Consider the following 25,767-nt stretch of genomic DNA (forward strand, 5'->3'; position numbering starts at 1 on the left):
AAAGCAAAAAAAAAAAAAAGATAAATTCAAATGTTACAATTTACTGAATTCTAAAATTAGTAATGATGAATCTCTCATTCTCCTGATAGCAAGTATCTACTATAATAGTGGTTCAGTTTACCCCTTGCAATTATTTTTAATCCAATAACACAATCTATAAGGATAGTCTAAGAGCTGTGTAAAATATTTTATTAAGTAATGGAAGTGATACACTTTAAACTTGCCAACACAAGTATATTGGCTTTCCTATTTAATATTCAGCCTCATACTATTTATTGTTAACAATAAATTCAGATCTAACTAGAATGAATGTATTTTCCTTTTTCAATGAGAGGGATCATTACCCTTTCTGAAAGGTCTTCATTTTGTTGTTGAAGTCTCTTATTATTTCTTGACCATCAAGAAATAATATCTAAGCTCCAAAGAAACAAAATACTTGAAGCTTTTACTCGGGCAACAAGAAGGCAAACTTGTTTTTCTTCTTATTATATCAGTCAGAGTTTATTATTCTCTGTATGAAAGTGTTAGTTCACAGAGTGTGGGAATGTTCTGTCAAATTAGTGAAAAGAACACTACCATCTCTAGGAGACAGCATTAATTCCCCCACTTGTCGATGTCAGGATTGAATAGAGACTTGAACATTTAAAGTACTCAATACAGAAAACTACACACAGAGAGAGTAAGACACTGTCCTCTAGGGGGCACTTACCACCCGTTTTTAGGTGGAGGAGGAGAACCCATTCTGAGCTCTGTGTACTTTCAACACCCCCAGGTCCCAGGAGAGGTGTGGCGCTGGAAATGAAATGCTTGTTGCCTGAAACACTCTTGGAGGCAATGGACTACCATCGAATGTAAGGGAATAACTAGAGGGACAGTTTTAAAGTAAGAGTATCCGGAGAAATTGAGAAATATACACATCTGAATAGTAGTCCATCCATCAGATACATGGATGAAACTAACTAGATTAGCCAGAGAATTACATTAAGGTGCATTTTTAATTCAAAACCTTCAGTAGTTTTGTGTTTTAAATGATGCCTTCAAGTCAAAGCAATGTTAATGGGCCACCCAAGGTGCTATTTCAAGATCTGGTTATGGTTTTAAATACTGGGCACCAACTGTACTAACATGGCAGCAATTTATATTACAGCAAAAAAGTCTCAGAAACTTCCCTTCACCCCAGGTTGCTGGAGGAGGTCCTTAGCCTGCCACATTCACACCTGCATGACAGGTACCTGTGTTATAGCATCTAGAAAAACAACTGTTGGAACTTGGTGGGAAGGGGGAAAGGTCAGAGCAAGAAGCTTTCTTATGGCTGATCCCTGCTTTGTAGGAGGTGGGAGCAGCTAGAGACGTAAGGCAGCCATCTAATAGTTAAGAAATAATGAAGATTCTGTTCAGGGAATAACTATTACAAAAATACAAATATATTTTAATAATGGGTGGGACTTAAAAGTCCCCAACACAAATACAAATGAAAAGAAAGAATCTAGTAGGGAGCAATATCATTTTATAAATTTCCTATTGTTGGCTTATCTATTCATATCATAAGAATTTTTTTGTGCAAAATAATATGAGCTAATGCATTAGCATATTATGCAATTGTGATAACAGAACATATTAATATTTTCATTGAATTGTTCTATATTCAAAGGATTATATTACAAATAATAATCAGCAACAAAATAGCAAAAAATGCTCTCTTCCACAAGATTAAAATCCTCTCTTTTTTGTAAAAGGATTACAGACAGAATAACAATTACATTTCTGAATACTGCTTTATTGAATTCATTTTGTGAGAATGTTTTAATAACTCATGATTTAGCATCATACAGATGGGTCAAATGAAAAAAATTATCATGAATATGGAGTGAGGTTTTCACAGGCATTGCCCCTTTGAAAAACATGGTGTATTCATTTGAAAACTGACAAGCACACACCCATTCTCCATGACCACCAATTTTCAGTATTACCTATTTGTGACTGGGCCACAATGGTTGACTTCCGATCACAAAGTGGAGAAAACGGAAGTCCTAATTCAGCTTCTTTATCTCCCTGTGGAAAGGAAAGCTCATTAGTACAGATTTGATTTGGAGAAGCTCAGATAACAAGCAGATTAGATACAAAGCCTAAAAAAGCTGCGTCTTTCATTTCTTTATTGGCATTATGTATTTATTTATTTATAAGGTGTGATCAAACAATATGGTGAATGTTTAAAAAAATTATTACAGTAAAAGACACATTGCCATTAATCCTTCTCAAAATACTCCCCCTCGCTATGAACACACTTATCCCATTGTTCTTGTCACTTTCTGAAGCAGTTCTGGAAATCCTCTTTCATGAGAGTCTTTAGTTGTGATGTCATGGCTGCCTCTATGTCCTACACTGATTCAAAATGTTTACCTTTCATGGTCATTTTGACTTTGGGGAAGAGCCAAAAGTTGCACAGCGCCAGATCCAGTGAATAAAGAGAATGAGGACACACCATAATGTTTTTATGTGACAGAAATTGCCATACCAGAAGCAATGTGTGACACGGAGACTTTTCCTGTTGTGATTTCAAAAATACTGTGAATGCTGCTGCCGACTGCCATCCAAAGGAAAGGCAGGGATCTTCAATATGGGAAGTGGCACATCAAACCTTAGTGACAGTGTGTGACAAGTTTCAACTTGTTTGGTGTAGTCAGTAGGATGTGAGCTACGGTTGAGAGAAGGTGAGTTTTAAAGTGTGTCATAATTCATTCTCCATCATGACAACACTCCATGTCACACATTGCTTCTGGTATATGTCAATTTCTGTCCTGTAAAAACATTACAGTGTGTCCTCATTCACTTTATTCACCGGATTTGGCACCGTGCAACTTCCGGCTCTTCCCCAAAGTTAAAATGATTCAGGACATCGAGACAGCCATGACAGCACAACTGAAGACACTCAAGAAAGAGGACTTCCAGAACTGCTTCAGAAAATGGCAAGAAAGATGGAATTAGTGTGTTTGAAGTGAGGGGAAGTGTTTTCAAGGGGATTAATGGCAATGTGTCTTTCACTGTAATAAATTTTTTTAAAATTTAAACATTCACCGTATTTTTTTAATCACACCACATTTTTATTTATTTATTTAGATAAAACCAAAACCTGAATCCGGGTATATATAATTTTACTCTGATGGTCTCCTTTGGGAACATATTGCAGAGGGCCAAAAACATGAACATGTTCAGCACATAGAGACTCTGCTTTGGTATTACAACCCCTTGATTAGAAAGAGACACACCTTGCTCTTTTGAATTTTCTGAAGTCACGATAAAATAGTCATGTCAGTGTGTTATTTGGCACTTAATTAACAACAAAACTTACAAATTTTTCTGCCCTTTTTTTTTGTCCCATGACAAATACATCAGCAGATCTTCAGTATCAGGACTTCATGATTAGACTGCTTTTTAAAATTAAAAGTAGATGAGCATTTTGAAACATCTTTCTACTTATTAACCAATTTTAGTTGAATCTCCATAGCAAGTAAAGAAGATCTTTAACATTCTTGCATCTCATATGCATAATTTTATTTTAATGTTCTCCCAGAGAAAATTTAAACGTCAATGTTTTTATTATTACTATTATTATTATTTGACCTTATTTATAGTAGATTAACTGAGCACGATGTTTAAGAATTCTATTTAAATATTTGGGTTTAACATCATAAAAGCTAATTAGATTTTCATATCCTAAAATAAAGGTGGGTACTCTGAACAAAACTTTATCACAAGGTTTGTCAAACACCAGTTCTTTCCTTTGCACTTAAGGGGCTATGCTTACAAAAGAAAGGATACTTCACTGGTGCCTGTTTACTTCAATTGTCTAGCCATTTGAAAGAATGCTTTGGGCTCTATTTTCTCCTAAGTTATTGGTTGTATACCTGCAAGGGGTACACTGGCCTTTCATAAGGCCAGAATGGCCAGAACTTAAGACACAAGGTCAGGTTCTGAAATCAGGAGACAAATGGGAGAGGCCTTCACTTTTGCTTCGTTGCAAAGCCCAGGTAAAAACGCGACATCTGCCTGAGGGCTTCAGAGTTTCCATTCCCCTGCTTCCTCTAACAACTTTTTCATCGTGATCTTTATATCATGTCGGTGTTTTTATTGGCTTTAATGTTTTATTGACAATGTTGGCTGGTACATTTCTTCTAAACCATGCCTCTGATTATGAGGGGTGGAAAGTTTGAAATCAGAAATGTTCAGGAAAACCTAGAAATGGTCACCAAAGCAGTAAACAAAGTAGCTACAACCAGGGATATTTACCATGTCACGACTTAGAGAAAATAGGGAATAGAATTTCTGTGATCTCTCCCAGCAACTGTCCTCATTCCACTAGAAAATAACAGCATCCATTCCATGTGGAATTAGAATTTTATCTGGTTTAAGGAATTATTTGCACCATTAGCCTTGGAGTCATAAGACACAGAGCTGAATCACTACTGTACAATGCTCTATCTGCTACTTCAGACATATCACAGCCTGGGCTGAAATCAGTTCTTTTCATCTGTTACCTAACTTGGTAATTTTGGTTTACTCATATAAAGAATAAAGATATAATAGTATCTACCTAATAGGATTATCCTGAGTTTATCTAATTCATGTGAAGCCTCAGGACAGGGACTAACATTTAGTAGTCATTAAATGCTAGCTAATAAGAACAATAATTCATAAGAGCAAAAATACAGAGCTGCGCAAATTAAAAGTATTTATGATATCTAATGCATATCTTTGATGGTATTAAACCACAGGAAAAAGGACTGGTAGTTAATTTAGCATGGACAGGCATTGGCTTCTTTTCCTCCCTTTTTTCTAGCAAGAAATTGACATGACAGGAATTGCACTTTTGAAAGATTAATTTGTTGGCACTGTAGGGGATGGCTTGAAGTGAATTAAAGATGACTCTTGGACTTCAAACCTGATTGAAAGGAGCTTTTGGCACCATGAATAGAAATAAGACAATCTGTATGAGGGCTAGATCTGAAGGTTATTATAGATTTGTTTTTTAACAAGTTGAGAATAAGATACAAGAATAATATCATTAATAGTTTGTGTTAAAATATACAGAATATTACTATTGTTAAAATAGAAATAAAGCTACTCATAAAATTCATGGGAAATGTGATATTGGGAATACTTAATATGGACGAAAAAGGGGCCATATACTAAACCTGACAAGCTCAAGGGAGGCCAGCATGGCCGGCCCTATAACTCCAGAAACGGAAATTAACCGCGTTTCCTAACAAAACGCGGGTCATGGCCAGTAGTCACATCCTTGCCCTGCAGCTTCCTTGACAAAAGTCAATCTTTACCTTAAGTGAGCAGAGCCTGTCTGTTGTCTCTTTTCATCTAAGATAACATACTTTTCCAATGTCAGAGTAATCCCTTTCTCTGGACACCCCAGGCACAATCCACCACACCAGAGCACGAGACTACAGAACCCCTCCTTGTTATCCTGTTCCCCTAACACCATCTCTACTGCTATGAATGTTAATCATTGACTATCCTATATCCGCCAATGTAAAAGAAGTATGTGTCTCTTCATTTTACTTTTTATCCAATCTCAGAGATTTCCCTGCTTTGCTTTCTCCCACCCCCTTAATCTACCACCAGTGGATTGTCTTTAATATGGCTGAAATAAACTCATTAAACTTCTCTACAGGTGTGGGCAATTTCTTAAGTCAACAGTTATTTGATAGATGCAGGTCCAACTGAGCTGATTGGTGTTATTGGTCAAGGGCTGCTATCTGATATTTTAATAGGTGTATTTTTATTCTATATATAAGTACTTTGTTTGAACTAAAGATGATAATTTGGGACTGAAATAGGCATTGTGATGATTTATTTTCCATGAACTAAATTTCATAGAATGCTGGATGGCAACATTTTCATTTAGGACTTATAGTCAGGCATTTGACAATGAAGGGAACCAAAGTTTTGCCGCCCTGAAGCTGCCTTTTTGGGATATTGATTTTAAGCTATTTCTTAAGAAACAAGACTCAGAAAGAACATTTGACCCTCCCCACTTCCTGCCCAAGAGATTCAGATGGAAACACCTGCTTCAGGAAGAAAACCTTAGGATGTTGGCCTTAACCTGAATAGCCTAATTTGAATTAAGTATAGTAAATGTTAGCTAGATACCCCTGCATCCCAATGTTTCTGAGTTGTCTGCCATGTGTTTTCCAGTCTTTCTCAACCACCTGTAAATCATCCATTGTCATTTCTGAAATCTAATAGTCCCCCCACACCCGGCCTTTTTCTCCTTTGTCCAAAATGTCTTACATACCTAATGTTTCTTCACTGTCTTTGGAATTTTTATGCTTATATGAATTCCCCATGTGGATGTATTAGAAATTTGACTTTTCTCCTGTTACTCTGTCTCGTTAATTTGATTATTAGCCCAGCTAGAGAAACTTAAAAGGTGAGAGGAAAAGTTAATTAACTTTTTTTAGCCCTCACAACAGATATATGCAGGGTTGACCTTCCGACAGATGTAGTGAGAGGAGAGATTTCATATTCTATTTACTTCTTATACTTCACAATTGATTTAGAATATTAAATTTCATCTGCTAAAGCACATTGAATGCTAATGTGCTTTAATTATTTAATTTATTTATAAATATTTCAAAGTGCTATTTATTCTTTAGGGTGAATAAAGGCTATGAGTGCTTAATTAGTAGGGGGCTCTGTAGCCAGACTCTGAAGGCACCGGAAACCCAATACGACAAGGGAGAGAACTACTAAAGGAGAAGAAAAGATATGTAAAGAGAAAGTTAGGACCCCTGAGCATAAATTTGACAAACTTTACAATTTTCCTTATTCTGTCCCTAAATAAGGAACATTTACTTTCCATTGAGATGAAATCAGAAGTCAAAGCAACAGACATTCTGTAAATCAACTAGTTTTTCATGAAAGTTGTACTTTCATTTGACGGTTCTGCCTTTAGGAGGCCAAAAATATACTTTAAACTTAATATACACACACACACACACACACACACACACATATATATATATATATATATATATATATATATATATATATATATATATAATTTTCACATACACACAAACACACCGGGGGTGCCAAAAAATGTATACAAGTGTACAAGTGGAAATTTTGGTCAATGTTGCTCAAGCAGTAGTTTGCCATAATCAGAGGTGTCTGGATGCTGATGGTAACCACTTTGATCACCCCTTGTAATTGCAGAAGTCAAACATGACTTGTATTTATCTTTTGTTATCGGTATAGAACAAGTATTACAATTTTAATACAGTTTTCCTTTCTTAAAATGTGCATACATATTTTTGGCATACTTTTTTTTGAGGATTTAATTGGCAGTAGTGCCAAAAAACATATGCACATTTTAAGAAAAGAAAACTGTATATATATTCTGATGTGTCGATTCGTACAAGTGGTTGGAGCAAAACTGTAGGGTCCTAAGGCCACTAAACTCAATTAACCAATGCTACTCAATTACACCCCTGGATCTCTGCACCTGTTCTTGGGGATGAGCCTGCATGTGAGGAGGTGGAGAAAGTGGTACCATCAACATGGAAGCACCAGGCAGCCTAATGGGCTCAAGCCTGACAGATTATGCTCATCTAAGTTCCTTTGGAAGCTGTTGAGGCTTCTTTGAAAAGCCATGACAGAGACCTAATAATTGTTTTTATGCTTTCTTAACAGTGTGAAATGCTCTGATAGCTGTCAACAAGGTATCAAATGCAGTGAATGGCACATTTTGTTTTCTTGTTTTGTATTTTCTCGGAAGTCAAAACAGTTTCTAGTTTTAAAGAAATAAAGAAGATAGGAAAAAGTGAAGCATGAAATCTTGATAAAGCTTTTGACCTGAAACCTAAGTTTTAATCTCAGAAGCAATACCAGCAGCAAGCATACAGCAAGCTTCTGGCCACAGGCTTGGGGGGCCACTGTACTTTACAAGGGTAGAATTTGAGGGACCACTAGTTCTAGAGGGGATTTATTTGAGGAAGGAGGGGCAGATGCCATAGTTTAGCCTTCTTTGGACAACTTATTTAAGGGATTTAGGCCATCTAATTATCTTCCTGCATTCCTTCTAAAAATAGTGCTTCTAAATTCTATGAAAGCCATCAAAACTGTTTAAATGTTTAATGATTATTATAGCTTAACACATTCACTTTCAGTAAAATTTATGATATGATATGGTATAATTGTATTTTTGTGTTATAAATATTTTATAGAACATTAGTACATCTTGTATAATTGATTTTTACAACATTTTTATGCTTCTTAAAACTATAAGCTTTGACTTTTAAATTTTAAGCTATTATCCTGGCTCATAGCTACAGTACCTTATATTTATGAAAATGTTTTTGTTGTGTCTCTGAATTTGTGATGCCAGATTCTTGGCTGAGAGTATAATAACTAAATACATCTTTATTACTATGGGAAATACAATCAATTTGAAGTAACACACTTTATACTGTTTCTAGCAACACTGAAGAAAATAAAGGTTCCTGACTCTACACAATTTAGGATAAATCATTTTGACTTTCCCTTCCAAATATTTTGTATTTCCAATTATTTGTTTCTTCTTGGCTGACAAGGTAATACCTATTGGTAAATACAGGTTTTACACAAACTCTGAATTCTTTTTATGCATCACAAAACAAGTAGTTAAAAAGGAAAAAAAAACATCAGTTATTGGGTTCATATAGTATGAAGTATGAACACATTTTAATGGCAGTGACTATTTTTTTAAACTTTAGTTGAATTAACTTCTTATCTTGTCAACCTAATATGTCTATTCAAGAAGGCAATAAGAAACCAAAACCTGTCTTCCTTTACTAATGGTTATTTTCCTGTCTGGTACCTTCATCTCTACTCTCTCAGTTATATCAGTCATAGCTGAAATGAATGGAGTAGCTTCTGAATGCATCCATTGCAGTCAAAGAGCAGAGGCATAAACACTTGAAGAGAGGGCATTAACTATATCATCACATCACAGGTGTCCTGTGAAATGCGCCTTGGAGATGAGGACCTGCTTTATCTCCTTTACCATCAGCTGCTTACTCAAGAGTCAGAAATAAGAGTTTTTCTAGACTGCAAATGCTGATCTCTTCTCACTACAGTTTCCCATGGCTTTAGAAGGTATACCTAAAGCAGTTGTTACATCAAGGATTGGGGTAACATTGATGGGATTTTAAAAGATGATACAAATAGCTTGGTTTTACATTGGTTTGTCTTCCAGAAAAGCCTTGTGTTTTAGAAATTCTTAATGTTTATTTAAGCCCTTTTGTTAGACAAAATAAACTTGATAGACAATTTAATACAAAATTGATTTAGAAATCAACACATCCCAAAATGTTTCTGGATATTTCTGAAACATTAATTCATATATATATATACACACACATACACACACACATATGTGTGCATGTATATGTGGACACATACATGCACACATAAATCTTCTTGATGTTCTTGAAAATTCTAAAAATCATCTCTTTCCCTTGAGTACTTTTTCTGATTTTTTAAAAATTTATATTCAGTCTCTAATTTTGTTTAAAATCTTATTGAATGAATTCTGAATCTAGTGCTATATTTTGCAGAGGAAAAAGAAAAATATTTCTCTTAATTGGCTACTTTTTAAACTTCATGATTGTGTAGGAAATGTGTTGGAAAAACTAGGGCTCACATTTGGGTTTCCTGAAGCCAAGTTTAATTATCTCTTATTTGCGTTATTAGGCTTCTTATGTTTGCCCAATATACATAAAATACTTAACAAGAAACACAGAATGCTTCCATTTATACAGCAGCTGAGGACAGTGATGAGTCCTGGGCAGACCTTGCCTGATTTGTCGCAAATTCTGTAGTACAGACAGTGGATCGCATGACACAGTATTTAGATTCTTAGTACATTCCGAAGGAATCAAGGAACATATTTTCAAATTGCTTCATGAACGTACTATTTTGACCGTCTGAGGTGAAAACCTCAGTCCCTTGGCTAGATGCCTAGCAAAAAGGGATCTCAGCACTGTAGGTTCTACAAACTGATAGTTTTACAGGTGGTGACGTGAAGATAAGCAAGAATAAGAAAAAAAACATGGAAGAACCATTGCAGTCCTGCCAATTCCTAGGACATCTGCATAGTTACACAGATCTAATTAAATAGTTTATGTCAAATACACTCAGGACAAAGCATAAACCGAACAGTTTCAGATTCCTTGCTGTATCCACCTTCAAAGGGCTAAGATACGTGGTATGGTAAGAACAAGTAAGGGGACTGGGAGACTCATTTAGTAACTGAGTTAATGAAAGCACTTTACCTGTTGGAGTCAAGGTCATATTTTAGCATAAGTCTCATAAGGATAAACTTGTTTGTTTGTAAAACATGTCTGTTGGCAGTATAAACTCACTCATTTGACCTTTAACTCCACACTCTCCTGCTTTGCTTTACATGTTTCTGAAGGGGATTTGAAAGTGATTTACTTTTAAAAAATGTGGAGGCTGAGAACTAAGTATAAGATTCCATTATTAAAAACTGAAGTCCTAAACCAATTTATTATGATCTGAGAGGATTTTTGGAGTTGAAGAAAAGAGGCAATGCTAGCAGGGATAGTTTGATTTTATACTAGCCTGTATTAACACATACACTGTTTTTTTTCACTTTACTCTTCTTTGGGCTGTAAGTACCATATTTTGCCATGTATACTCATATATAATGCTCACTTTTTTGCCCAAAGTTGTGAGGGAAAAATCAGGATGCACATTATACATGGGTAGTCCTAATTCTGTATCTATATAAATGTTTTAAAATTATTTTATTTATGCTTATGAGTTAAAAGTGTAATAATATATAAATAAATAAATGTTAAAATTCCTTTATAATACAAAAAACAAGTACCTAAATATAAAAAAATAAAAATTTCAATTAAAAAATTAAAATGAAGGGGGGAGGGTGGTGGTAGAAGAGGGTAAACAGGGTCAAATATATGGTGATGGAAGAACTGAGTGGGTGGTGAACACACAATGTGATACAGAAATCATGTATTACAAAATCGTACACTTGAAACCTATGTAACTTTACTAATCATTGTCACCGCAATAAATTTTAATTAAAAAAAATTAAAACAAAAGATTTTTTTCCCTGAAAGTTTGGGCCAAAGATGTGGGCGTGCATTACACACGGCCAAATATGGTATATTGCCTTACATGTTAAGGTCATTCAAGCACAGACTGCCATTCCTGAACATTTTGCAGTTACACAAATGGCTATCATTGGTCACCCAGAGTTCTGTCAAAAAACAACAAAACAAAAACCTGACACCTCCTTCCTCTAAGCAATACAATCTGAAAAATGCAGATCACAAAAACAAGTGTAGTGATGTTATACCTATTCTAAAACTTGACCTTTTGTATTGGGTGTTTTTTAATCAGATATTCAGATATCTGAGTCACCGTTTATTAGGCACTGAAAATGACAAAGGAACTAAGCAGCCTTATGGAACGATTTCCCTCTACCCTGAAATTCAAATGTCAAACATCACTGCATGCTGGAAGCTTCATTATTAGTATCAGTCACATTTCTGGTAAATTCAAGAATAAGATAGTGAACTTCAAAAACATCTAGATTTATTTTTATATTTATCTGTGTTTCTCAAACATTTATATAATAAACTTATGTTTACTTAAAATATATTTAAGAAGGGTGGGAGGTGATTGTGAAGTCAAAAATAGTGCTAAACTTTAGAATGAATGGTTTTTGTCAGAATTATTGGCCGGAGGAAGGCCTAGCCCCACAAACATGCAGAAGACAGTGCTCACTGATCCTCGGCCCACGAGCGATAGTAAAAATGTCAACAATAAGAGGCTCCCTCGACCAGGAGTAGCTGTTCCATTTTAGCACAAGCCTCCCAGGTTTCATAACATGCTCAGGAAACTGTATAAAGACAGTAAAGTAAATCTGACAGGAGAAATAGAGGAATGCTCTCAGTCAGTGAGACAGTTTTATTTTATTATTATTTTTAATTTTTTGTTTGTTTTTTTCAGTTAGAGTTGATATTCCATATTATTTTATATGAGTTTTAGGTGGACAGCACAGACAGTTTTAAACATCTGCTTTTCCAGAGAGGTGGATGATAAATAATAGTGTCTGTATTCATTTCATTATAAAATGAAATGTGATGTTACAGGAAAATAGAGGAAACAGAAGGCTGACGTATGCGCTGTTTCCTCTATGCACAAGGGAGGGAACATCACTCTCTCAGTGGGGAAAACTTTCTTCCTCGTTTCACTTGAAGGGGTCCAAACCACATAACCACTAAGTATTGAAACATTCGTGCAGTGGCTCTGGGTAAATTCAGTTCGACATCTCAAAATTTAGCAAATGTGGCATTTCTTTTTACTGAAAGACAGGAAGAAAATGTCCACATTAAATTGAATTTAAAATTTTCTGACACTAAGAGAGGAACCATGGATCAATGACAACTGAAATGTAAGGGATTTGTTTTAAACAAATAGTAGTGGAGAAGATGAATTCATAATATTTTTTTAAAAAAATATTAAAGTTATTTATATGCAGAAATAAAAAATCTAGATTCAATTTCATTGAATTCATTACTCTCATTGTTCTGTCAGGTATTCCTTGTCTGGTCTGAAGCTAATAAAACACGGGGATAATACAAGTAATGATATTATTTGTAGATCTAACAGTAATTTTCAAGAGTCTCTGGGATTTAGTAGAAATAGTTTTTTAACACAGTGATTTTTTTAGAGTTCTTTAAATCATTGGTGAAGCACCTTTATTCTGATATATTATTTTTGAAATCAAGGAAAAAATTATGTACAAATTTTAACTGTATAAATTATGAACACACTTGTGTAAGTAACACTCAAGATATAAGATATTTCCATCAATCCCAGAAAGTTCTCTTAACCTCTTCCAGTGAATCCCACTCCATATACGCACCCATTGTTCAGATTTCAATCTTCATAGATATTTTGCCAGTTTTCTAACTTCATATAAATGAATCATATCGTATGCATTTTTTGAGTAACTTTCCCTAGGACTATGCAATACTATTTCAAAACAAACCATATATCACATACATTGACAATGGGTAATAGAAACCAATCATCCAAATATAGTAACATATTTGGTCTTTTCTGTTTTCAGAATAGTTGCAAAATCAATGCTAAATGTTAAAAATAAAGAACAATACTGAGATATCAAATAATCTGAAAATACAGAATTGAGTGGTAGGAGACTCTTTATTATGATAATTGTGTGATTCATAGCAGATCCCCTGGATAGCCCCAAGAATGTATTGTGGCCAGTTGATAATAAGTCACCTTTTTTGAATGTCAATAGGCACAGTCAGGATTTCCAGAACTATTTGCATAGAGTATGAAAGACGCACCTGTCGGAAAAACTCCTCCATCAGGGCCATGGTCCACCGGTGGTGCAGCTGCCAGCATTTGGCTGGATGGCTGATGTCTGCTGCATGGAGAATCAGGGACATGGTTTTGGCTCTGTCGATCCTGTCAAACCAAGAACATACTCAAATTATTAGAACAAAGTAACCAATTACAGTCCTTTCTAAGTCCAAACCCAAGGAACTTGAACATCACAAAATAAATAAATAACCTACCCTTCAGGCTGCTGCAAACTGTTTCTTATATTTTTAATTTGCTGGAAGTGACTCGACATGTCTGTAGACAAAACCATTTCAATTACTAGGTTCCGAAGATCCCTGTGAAGTCATCAAAAGGAAAGGTTCAGTTGGCTCTTTATTGTTCTCAAGCGGAACATTTCCTTAAACATCATGAATTACATTTTATGTTTAATGGATATGAACACAAAAGAAGCTACATTTTAATGTAAAAGTGCTTATAAAAGTTTACATCATTTTACCTTTTAACTCTTGAAGACTTAGGAAATTGCCAGGAGAGTGATCTGTGAACGATGCTTTTTAACATCTCCCCTTCAAGAACTGGATGCTTTCTCCTCCCACACCTACACCCTTCCCCCACTCATAATTCTAAAATATTGTTTTCCTATCCAACTACATAATTTTAAAGAAAAACTATCCTCAATGAAGTCTGTGCTATCAATAAAACCACAACTATTTATTCAGTATTTATTCAGTCCAGGCAGTGTTCTAGGTGCTTTGTATAGGTATTAAGACATTTAATCTTCATCACAACCCTGTGAGTGGGTATTTCCCACCACAAAAGCCTGAGTTCTTAGCCCAGTCACATAGCTAGTACATAGCAGAGATAAGTTTCAACCCTAAAAGTTCCCACTACCAAAGCTGACTCTAAAACTCCTCCATTGTGCCAACCCTTCATCATTAGAACCCCAGAAAAACGAAGACTCTAAAGTGAGTGGCATTTCTCTGCTTAAGCTGTTGGGATCCTGACCCTAGAAAGAACTATCAGTACTATTGAAATTTTAACCAAGACACTAAATATGGTGACCATATCACAAGACCTATACATGAATAACTCATTCTCACGCTAAGTAGACAGTAAGTCACCTCAGCACAGTTTTGCATGTTCCACAACTCATTGCTTGCTCAGTACAGCTAGGTAAAATAGTTACTCATATGGGAAACCGTATTTTATTTTCATTCTGAGGTGTGGTCTGTGGAGAAAGCTGAATTAAAGGTGAGTGGTAAATATAAATTACAGTTTTGTGTAAAAGAACTTTACCTAAAGATGGTATGATCAAATTACTTTTTTTTCTTTCTTTTTTTTAAAAAAAAATCACATATTGGAGGCTCTTGCTGAAAATTATGGGTGCTCAGTTCAATTGGATTTTTATATGGGAGCCATGAGAAATCAATACACTGATTGCTGTTCATGATATGAATAGCATGCTTAGAATACTTTTAGTCAAATATTAAGGGAAGGGATGTTATTAAAGATAATAAAATTTTTCTCAATTACATTTTTTCTCTGAAATTCTGAGGAGACCCATATCGCAACAGCAACTAAACCAACATATTCATGTTAACTAAGGTAAGTGAGACTAAAGTTTTATGAAATACATAAATCTCATATATACATGGTGCTTTTCAGATAACTGACCCGCACTGACTCTATTCCTTACACTATACTCCTATTTATATTTTAATTCTTGGGTCAATGTTATCAAGTTTATATTAGCAAATAGATCTTTTATAGCTTTTTAGAAAGTGTTGGATCTATTAAATTGTACAATTTATATGATATGTATAGTATTTGTTAAAACAATTCTATAAAACCATTCAATTAGGATGACTCAGAAGTTACTGTATAGGAATTTACAAAATAATACAGGAATAAATTATTAGAATAAAATACTAAAGATATTAAACAATATTGTGTAATGGGATAAAATTATACTGAAATAGCAACAGAATTAACTTCAAGAAGGAACAAATTTAATGCAAAAGAACAGTAATTCATAATATAATGTTACCTCTGGGAATGATAAGCACTTCTGAAGAAACAAATATTCTAGATGTAAATAGTCACTCTCTCAGACCTTAGTTAATACCTCCAAACTTGTTTCCCTGCTTCTACCATCGCCCCTTCTGTTCACATTGCCCAACAGCTGTTGATTTTAAATTCTTTTACAATTAGATCCTGGCCTTCCTAGGCAAAACTTCATGGGCTATTGTTACCTGCAGAATCAAATGAAAGGCCTGAACTGGGTTCCCAAAACAAAGTGCCTCCTCCTCCTCACATTAGAGATTTTCCTGAGATGCAAAAGCAACCTTGAAAAACCAGGAAGCTTCAGTATTTGGTAAAGTAACCATGGAACATTAGGGTTATTTTAAACCCTAAATTAACCTTTTATTTATTTTAAGGCAATTCTTGATCCCAAGTCACTTCTTTTATATGGACATGTCTTTTTACCGGGATTTAAAGAGAAAGAGGAAAAAGAAAAAAAACTCGGCTCTTTGCATTTAAATGGGAACCTTTTCAATCCATTAACTGACTTAACAAGATCTTTGTTAAAGACAAAGGCTTTTTTTTTTTAAATCATATAAGTAGGTCTCATAGAATACTAGGGATATTCTAACACTGAAACATTCCTATGTTTATTTGAAATTTATATTTAATGGGAGGTCCTTTATTTTTTATTTGCTAAATATGGCAACCCTACAGTCAAATGAAGGGATTGACGATGGCCAAGGGATCAAGAATAAACAAGGAAATATTACGCTGAGTGATAGGGATGCATCGTGTTATTTTCTCCTACATGGCAAGGGGTATCACCATTCCATGTAATTTTCTTTTTAAGCAGACTGATGCCTTGTAGAAGAAACATGTAAGATTTCCTTCTATATCTGAGCCATTTTGATATATTATATTTTTAATGTTTTCCCCCAAATAGTGAATTCTTTATTTTTTCAAAAAAAGCTAAATTCCATGTACAGAAAAGTAATATGTGAAGGAATCAAATGACCCTAATATTCTGAATTGATGTAGGACCACATTATGGTACAACTGAGCAGTGTTCCATTCCAGATAATATGTAATTATGTATCTTAAAGTATCTGTTTTATGGTGTGTAGTCTTACAGATTGGCTATCATACATATAGATGTTGAATTGGCCTGGAAATACTTCAGCTCCATCTAACAGAGCCTGGCTCCTGAACAAAGTTTTCTAGGTAAATCCTTCTCAGATTCATCTAGTCAAAGAATGTTGAGTTTGTACTACGAGTAAGGGATTGACTTTCATCTTTAAGGTCTTCTTCACATTAAATCACATAATTTCACTTTTTTCTGAAGTTTAATTTCCTGTAGTTTTCCTATGAAACTCACCTCCAGTCATCTTTGGACAAATTTATCAAGACATTCATTTCTTCTTCTTGCATAAGTCGATAAGCTGCACTCACATGGTGATTCTCAAGGACGGATCGATCATTATATAAAACGGCAACATCTGACCTAAGAATTAAAAAAAAAAAAAAGAAAGAAAGAAAAAGCCAAGTAGAAAATTTCATTAGACTTCATGCATGAGTGTCTAATAAAAATATTCAAGTTATAAGACATCTCATCAGTGAAAGCCCTGCAACTGAACACCTAAATTTATGGAAGTACTTAGTTTCTTTTTAAATTTTTTTTTTACTGTATAACAACTTTCTAAAAAATAGACTTTATTTTTTAGAGCAATTTTAGGTTCAAAGCAAAATGGAGCAGAAGGTACAGTGATTTGCCATATATTCCCTGGCCCCAAACATGCATAGCCTTCCGCATTATCAACATTCTCCACTACAATGGTACTTTTGTTATAATTGGTGAATCCACATTGACACATCATTGTTACCCAGAGTCCATAATTTACATTATGGTTCACTCTTGGTGTTGTATATTCTATGGATTTTGACAAATTTATAACGACATGTATCTACCATTATAGTACCATATAGAGTATTTTCACTGCCCTAGAAATCCTCTGTGCTCTGCCAATTCATCCCTCCCACCTCCTTAACCCCCTGCAACCACTGATCTTTTTATTGTCTCCATTTTCTACCTCTCCACAGTACCATATAATTGGAATCATACAGTATATAGCCTTTTCATACTGCTAGTTTCACTTAGTAATATGCATTTAAGTTTCCTCCATGTCTTTCCATGGCTTGATAGCTCAAGTCTTTGTAGTACTAAATAATATTTCACTGTTTGGATATGTCACCATTTATTTACCCATTCACCTACTAAAGGACATCTTAATTGCTTCCAAGTTTTGGCAATTATGAATAAAGCTGCTACAAATATCTGCATGCATGTTTTTTTGTGGATGTAAGTTTTCAACTCCTTTGGGTAAATACCAAGGCGCAAGATTGCTGGATCATATGGTAAGAGTACATTTAGTTTTCATAAGAAACCATCAAACTGTTTTCCAAAGTGGCTGTACTAAATTTGCATCCCCATCACCAATGTATAATAGTTGCTGTGGCTCCATATCCTTGCCAGCATTTTGTGTCATCAGGGTTCCAGATTTTGGCCATTCTAATAGGTGTATAACAGTGATTCATCGTTGTTTTAATTTGCATTCCACTGATAACATATGGTGTGCAGTATCTTTTCATATGCTTATTTGCCATCTGTGTATCTTCTTTGGTGTGGTGTCTGGTAAGCCTCATTTTTAAATCAGATTCTTTGTTTTCTTATTGTTGAATTTAAAGAGTTATTTGTATATTTTGAATAAGAGTCATTTATTAGATGTATCTTTTGTAAATATTTTCTCCCAGTCTGTGGCTTGTCTTCTAATTCTTTTGATAGTGTCTTTCACAAGAATGTTTTTGTTTTTAATGAAGTCCAGCTTATCAAATTCTTTCATAAATTGTGCCTTTGATGTTGTGTCTAAAAAGTCACTGTCACACTCAAGGTCATCTAGATTTTCTCCTATATTATCTTCTAGGAGTTTTATAGTTTTGCATTTTACACTTAGGTCTATGATCCATTTGAGTTCGTTTTTGTGAAGAGTGCAAGGTCTGCATCTAGATTCTTTTTTTTTGCATGCGGATGTCCAGTCGTTCCAGCACCATTTGTTGAAGAGACTATTGTTGCTCCATAGTATTGCCTTTGCTCCTTTGTCATATATTTGTGAATTTATTTCTGGGTTGTCTTTTTTGTACCACTGACCTGTTTCTCTGTTCTTTCGCCAATACTACACTGTCTTGATTACTATAGCTTTATTGTAAGTCATGATGTTGGATAGTGTCAATTCTCCAACTTTGTTCTTTTCCTTCAATACTGTGTTGGTTATTTTGGGTCTTTTGCTTCTCCACATAAACTTTAAATCTGCTTATTGATATCTGCAAAATAAGTTGCTGGGAGTTTGATTGGGACTGCACTGAAGATATAGATCAACTTGAGAAGAACTAACACGTTGACAATATTGAGTCTTCCTATCCATGAACATGGAATATGTCTCCTCTTACTTCTTTGAATTGTTCCATCAGAGTTTTTTAGTTTTGCTCATATAGATCTTGTACATATTTTGTTAGATTTATAACTACTTTTTTTTTCTTGGTACTAATATAAATGATATCATGATTTTAATTTCAAATTCCACTTGTTCATTGCTTGTATATAGGAAAGTGATTAATCTTTTATCCTGCAATCTTGCTAGAATTGGTTATTAGTTCCAGCAGTGTTTTTTTTTTTTTGGTTGATTTTTCTGGATTTTCTGCAGAGACTAGCATGTCACCTGTGACTGAAGACAATTTTTTTTCCTTCTTTCCAATCTGTATACTTTTTTTGGGGGAGGGGTCTTATTGAATTAGTTAGGACTCCAAGTATGATGTTGAAAAGCAGTAATGAGAGGGCACATCCTTGTTTTGCTCCTGATCTTAGTGGGAAAGCTTCACATTTCTCAATGTTAAGTATGATGTTAGCTGTAACGGTTTTTTTTTGGAGATATTCTTTATCAAGTTGAGGAACTGCCTCTCTATTCCTAGTTTACTGGGCATTCTTATCATGTGAGGGTGTTGAATTTATCAAATTCTTTTTCCTCATCTATTAATATGATCATATGACTTTTCATTTTTAGCCTATTGTATAATAGATTACCTTAACTGATTTTCAAATGTTGAACCTGGGACAAAGCCTACTTGGTACTAAACAACGTATTTTAAATATGCTTATGCCTTCTCCATTCTATTTGTAATTCAGTTACCTGTGAGATAATCTAGATATGCCAATGAGAGAGAAAAAATTACCTAACATTCTTAATCACTCAGTGAACAAAGCAGCCTCTTTGTATTTCTTCCAGAGAGTTGATTACCACCCTCATTCCCTTGAACTAAAATTATTTGGGGCAGAGGGCAGAAGAGATGATGAAAATCATATTTATAATTCTACTGTTTTCCCCCTTATAATGTTGTGATTCAAATTGAATATTATATCCTTTAGCCTTAAATTAAACTGGGGAACCATTCTTTAAACAAAATTTAGAACTTATGTTGGATAATGTCCAATTTATAATGAATATTGTCATTTTAAATGATGAATTCATCAAGGAAAGACTTTTATTTCTCAATTGTCTGTATTTTCATATTATTTGATCATCAAATAAGCTACTTCAAGTTGCATTTTTGAACTTGGTCTTCTAACAAAAAGTGTGAAATATTCCAAGTATTCTCATCTCTGTATAATGAAGCCCTTGCTTCTCCTTTCTTATCCTCTTAAGTTGCCAGATCATTTTGAAAGTGTGGAATGGAAGCAGTCACTGTATGCAATGTATTAAAATGGTGAAGCCATCCACATAAGTTGGCAAATTGGAAGTAGGCAGCAAAAATACTAATTGGAGGTAGGCAACAAAAATATGTATCTTCCTGGTAGATACATATTCTGTCAGCACTAAAATTGCCTCATTAAGACTTACTGTTTTAGGCTTTTCAGTGGGTAGAGTCTTAGTTATAAACTAGCACTGACCCTACCACTGAATGTTTACCGAAGAGTATCCAAGGACAAATAAAACAAAGAACTAAAGAAACTGGGCTCCTGTTGCAAGCAACACATTGGAGATCTGTATCTAATAGTCTGCCAGATAAACCAAGTGTTATTATTATTAATCCAACGAAGGGGAAATGACCTATCAGGCAGTAGAATAATTACTTACTCTTTTATTTCTATCACTTCATAAAAGTAGAATAACGTACGTAGTTAGCTAATAGCACATAGTTCCAAAACATATTTTCTTTTAATAATTTCAGCTATGGTCTAAAAGTTACATAGCCAATAATCATAGCTCAGTACAAAGCAAACTGAACTAGCAAAGCGCATATGTAATCCTTACTTAAGAGAGAATTGAATGGATCTTGCCCAAGTATCTCCACAAGTTTGCTGAGATCATGGAAAAAAACTGTAATTTGTAAATCAAATATTATTACCATTATCACTTGTATGGCTTCAAATCTAGCCATGGCAGTTCTGCCAGGGTTATTAAAAGATATGTCTCCAAATATCACTGTCTTTACCTTTTGGCAACAAGAAGAGCTGTGTTTCTGAACCAGATTTAGTTGTAGCAAAGTATGTATGATTTTGTCTCATAAATCTAACAGGATGCTGAGAATACAGCATCATTTTAATGTTTGAGATAGTCTTTGACTTCTAAGAAAAGAACAAGACTCTAAGCAACATCCAGTATCCATGGTAACGTGTAGCTCGGTATTTTCACAAAGAACTTATTTGCATTTATTTACACTTTCAAAGATTTCATGAATTATAACGTCTATATTGAAATTAAATCTAGCCTTGAACTATGTTTTAAATTATTTTTCAGTCATTTTGCATTATCCAGGAAATAGCTTCCCACAATAGGAAAGCACTCTAAGTCCAAGTAACAGTGAATAATATAAAATGCAATGGAATCATTGACATCTGTGACATCAGACTTCGTACTCCTCAGATATAATGTGAAGGTGATAGTGATAATTTTAAAAAGCACATTATTTTTTTGCATTTGTGGTCACTACAACTTTTTGTTCATAAAATTTTCAAGTTCTGATAGAAGTAACACATTAAATAATTCATCCTGGTAAGTCATTTACAAGAAAAAAAATAAAACACTAGACCTACCCCCCTTTTATAGTTTCTCTATATAAAAACAGAAAAAGAAAGAAAAAGGATTTTTCCTCCTCCTTCTTCTCTTTCTTCTCCTCCTTCTTTTTTCCATCTTCACCCCCTACTCTGTAGTCCAAAGTATAAAAAACTTAGGACTCTTCATTCAGTTGTAAATGATTGGTACAAAGAAAGCTAGAAACAATGGCCTAACACTGCTGCTGGAGAAGGCCAGTCCATTGCCTTCAGTTTTTAAAGTAGAAAGAGCAAGAAGTATTTATTGTTAACAAATTATTTGCTGCCTTCTCCAACTCCCCAAACTGTTGTCCCATACAGGCCCCAACTCAGTAATGAGCTGTCTTTAATTAAAATCCCACTCATTATGGATTGAGTAGATGTACAAGAGCCTTTGATAAGCAAAAACCATCCACATAGTCTACTTTTCCTTTGATGTTTAACACAAATAAAAACAAAACAACTTCCTATACTCTACAGCCGGACATGGAGGTTAATAACATTCCTGCCTCTAAACCAGAATTCTGGCTCTTCCTTTTCCTTCATGTTCTGTCAACCTGGGGGACTCCGGGCATAGACAATGCCTTCCGCAATATTTCATTGTGTGAATTTCAGCTCTTCCTCTATCTCCATCAAGGCAGCCATGATTTCTAAGCTCATCCATTTCAGGCTATACAGGTTTGGGACTATTATCTGCCTGTCCCTGGACATGGGAGCAGAGACGTGTATGTAGACTGCACTGAGAGTGAGTGCCCCTCTTCTGAGCTTCTCAATCCCGCTGCTGCCATCAGCTGACTGTGTGCATATAAACAGATGATGTCACTTCTAGAGAAACGTGCTTTTTTCTTTTTTAGATTGTGAGGTTTAGGCCAGATGATCCATAATATGGATCTCAGTCACTTTAGGGTCCCTTGAATGTCTAAAATGTCTAATATTTTAATAAATTGTTTCCCACCTCAATAAAATAACTTCCTATAACTGGAAAATCAGTTGTTAGAAATTACTAATAAAAAAAAACAAATAAAACAGACCACACAAAAACCTGCACATGACTAGTTATAGCAGCTCTATTCATAAGTGCCAAAATTTGGATATCCTTCAATAGGTGAATAAGTAAATAAACTCTGGCACATCCAGACAATAGAATATTGTTCAGCAATGAAAGACATAAGCTTTCAAGCCATGAAAAGATATATAGGAGCTTTAAATGCATATTGTCAAATGAAAACAGCCAGTCTGAAAAGGTTTCATATTGTATGATTTCAACTATGTGACATTTTGGGAAAGACAAAACTATAGTGACATTAATAAGATCAATGGTTGCCATAGGTAAAGGGGAAGAAAGAAGGGAGGAATGAAAAGGTGAGGCACAGGGGACTTTTAGGGCAGTTGAATTATTGTGTGTGATACTATAATGGTGGATACATGGTGTTATACATTTGTAAAACTCATACAATGTATAACACAAAGAGTAAACCCTAGTGTAAACCAGGGATTTTAGTTAGTAATAATGTATCAATATTAGTTCATTGATTGTAACAAATGCACCTCACCAGGGCAAGATGTTAACACTAGGAGAAATTGTGGGGTGGGGGGAGCGGGTATATGGGAGCTCTGTACTTTCTGTTCAAATTTTTTGTAAACCTAAATCTGCTCTAAGAAATAGAGTTTATTAATTTAAAAGAATGAACAAATTTAAAAATAACTAGGTTTATTTTTCCCACAATAAGAATAGCGAGTTCTATTGTGGTTCCAGAAAGATATCGGTCTGTCCACTTACATCTCCATCTTAAACAGTTCTGATAGTGAAAGGCAGACATTTCAGGATCCTGTGGATATCAATGACCCTGATGGGTCCTAGACCAAATTCTGCCTCTCAGCCACTAAGATCTCTGTACAACCAAAAAACTACAGAGCACTTTTCTATTATGGACTGAATTGTATTTGAAAATTTATATGTTGAAGTTCTAACTCCCAGTCCCTTAGAATATGACTGTAATTTAAAATAAGGCCTTTAAAGAGGTAATTGAGGTTACATGCGGTCATAAGGACGAGGCCCTATCACTACTGGTGTCCTTATAACAGGAAGAGGCAGGAGGGATGCTCCCACACAGAGACACGGCCATGTGAGGACACTGCAAGAAGGCAGCCATCTGCAAGCCAAAGAGAGAGGTCTCAGAAGAAACCAAACCTGCTGACACTTTGATTATAGACAGTCTCCAAAACTGTGAGAACATTTCTGTTATGTAAACCACCCAATCTGTGGTATTTTATGATGCTAGCCCTCACAGACTAATAATACACCTCTACTCTGGTGTTTTGATTGTAATAACTGCCATCATCACCATCATTTAAAAAAATCTCATTTTCCAATTATGTTAAATTTAACACTTCAAACTAATCTAGAAGTAAGATTTCTTCGATTTTTTAGATTTTTTTTCTCCAGAAGTGCACGTTTATTACTCTCAAGTACATAATGACACCAAACTGTTTCTAACAATAAGTTGCAAAATTTGTCTCAGTGAATAAATATCTGACTTGTAGGATAGTTTGGAGTATAAATTCTGGGTAGAGAAAAATTATCTTACACATTTTTATGTTCTTTAAATTGCTAAATATACCATCAAATATATACAAGATTCTTGATAAATAATGGTTGATTAACTTAAATGCTTGCAGCTTAAGGAATTTTGCTAACATTTATTAAACCTATTCTTATTTGACACCATCATTATTATCTTTAAATCCGCTTAAGATAAGCCATATGCAGGAACACACATTTCAAGTTTTAACACATTGTTTGTGGGAAACGAGTAAAGTCGTCATATCGCCTCTAGTTGGAACCGGCAAAAATTTTGCAAAGTAAATAAATAGAGACATCTTTTTAAACTAAAACACCGAAAGTTTCATAGAAAAATATCAAATAGATCGAAAGATATGAATATTTTACGGAAAGTCTAATTTTGGCGAGAAAATGTCAAAAAAGCCCCGCGTTACGACACGATTTGGTGGGAAAATGCCCGCTTACAAAGTTAACTAAGAAATGTTAATACTTTTCTAGCTTACCTTGTCTGAATATGGAAGTTGTTTGTGGTTCCTGTATGCTCGTAATCATGAATGGCAGCAGCAAAGACCATTGCTAAAATTTCCAGTTCAGTGAGCCAGTGCTAGTAAATTAAAGAAAAATTCCAACATGTTTAGAAAGCCGAGGTCATGTTGTCGTTCTACAAAAATGTTCAGTGCATCCAGTATAAGTAATCAGAGAAAATTGTTTTGTTGATTTTAAATAAATTTTTCTCTTTTTCCTCAGTTAATTGTACATAAAACAAATACTTCATGAGGTCAATGATTGTTTCATGGCATTTAAGTTCAAAATTCAAACATTATAATTTTCTTTGGAAAAAGAGTAATTTTTTTATGATTTCAAAATGTGAACCCTGACTGGATTTTGAATTCATAGCCTTACCAGTTGGGGTTCCCATGCAATCCATCATAGGTTAGTGATTTTTAACATATAGCTCATACATCATTAAAATGTCTTTTAGCTTAACTTTTGTAGAAGACCTTATTATGAGAAAATTTTCCATCTGAAAATTTTCCAAAATATTCACTTTGCTCATGAGAGAAACTGAACTTAATTTGTGTATTTAAAGATTTAGAAGTTTCCAAGAATTTACCACATTTGTTTTTCATGAAACATATAGCCTATAACTGTGCAAATTAAACTTAATAACGATGAAAGATTAAATGCTTTCATGTAAGATCCAGACCACCTGTTTTATGTACATTGTACCTTTTTGTTATCAATTGGATGGTTTAGCAAAGATCCCATTACTATGATAAGTGCACTTGGGTAATTTAATAGTTTGTTTACACCCATGTTTCTCTTTTACTGCACTGCCAAATAAATAAGCACATGGGATTATTTAATTAAAAATAAATAAAGTGAAGTTCCCTTTCACATTCACAGTAGCCACATTTCAATGGCTCAGCAGTCATGTGTGGCAAGCAGTCAGCATGTAGAACATTATCACCAAAAGTGCTGTTGGACAACACCGTAGGTAGAAGGTGTTACCTGATGCTAGGAATGGAGGACCCAAAATGACATGAGGCTTGCTCTTAGGGTCTTATTCTGTACACTTGAAACAATTAAAGACCTTGCCCAAAGCAACAGAAAAATATAA

At 34.6% G+C, this 25,767-nt stretch overlaps 1 protein-coding gene across 7 annotated transcripts in view; it reads right to left on the reverse strand.

Annotated features, from left to right (window-relative positions):
* PDE1A (phosphodiesterase 1A) overlaps nucleotides 1-25,767 on the reverse strand; it is a 398,473-nt gene that overhangs the window by 25,627 nt on the left and 347,079 nt on the right. For all 7 annotated transcript variants that reach the window (XM_074338956.1, XM_074338931.1, XM_074338941.1 and 4 more), the window contains 5 exons: nucleotides 24,650-24,750; nucleotides 16,820-16,945; nucleotides 13,653-13,754; nucleotides 13,422-13,542; nucleotides 1,971-2,052 (listed from right to left, as the gene is read on the reverse strand). In XM_074338956.1, coding sequence (XP_074195057.1) covers nucleotides 1,971-2,052; nucleotides 13,422-13,542; nucleotides 13,653-13,754; nucleotides 16,820-16,945; nucleotides 24,650-24,750 — 532 coding nt within the window. The remainder of the gene's footprint in view (nucleotides 1-1,970; nucleotides 2,053-13,421; nucleotides 13,543-13,652; nucleotides 13,755-16,819; nucleotides 16,946-24,649; nucleotides 24,751-25,767) is intronic.

This window comes from Rhinolophus sinicus, linkage group LG01 (genome assembly GCF_036562045.2).
Source record: "Rhinolophus sinicus isolate RSC01 linkage group LG01, ASM3656204v1, whole genome shotgun sequence".
Taxonomy (NCBI): Eukaryota; Metazoa; Chordata; class Mammalia; order Chiroptera; family Rhinolophidae; genus Rhinolophus; species Rhinolophus sinicus.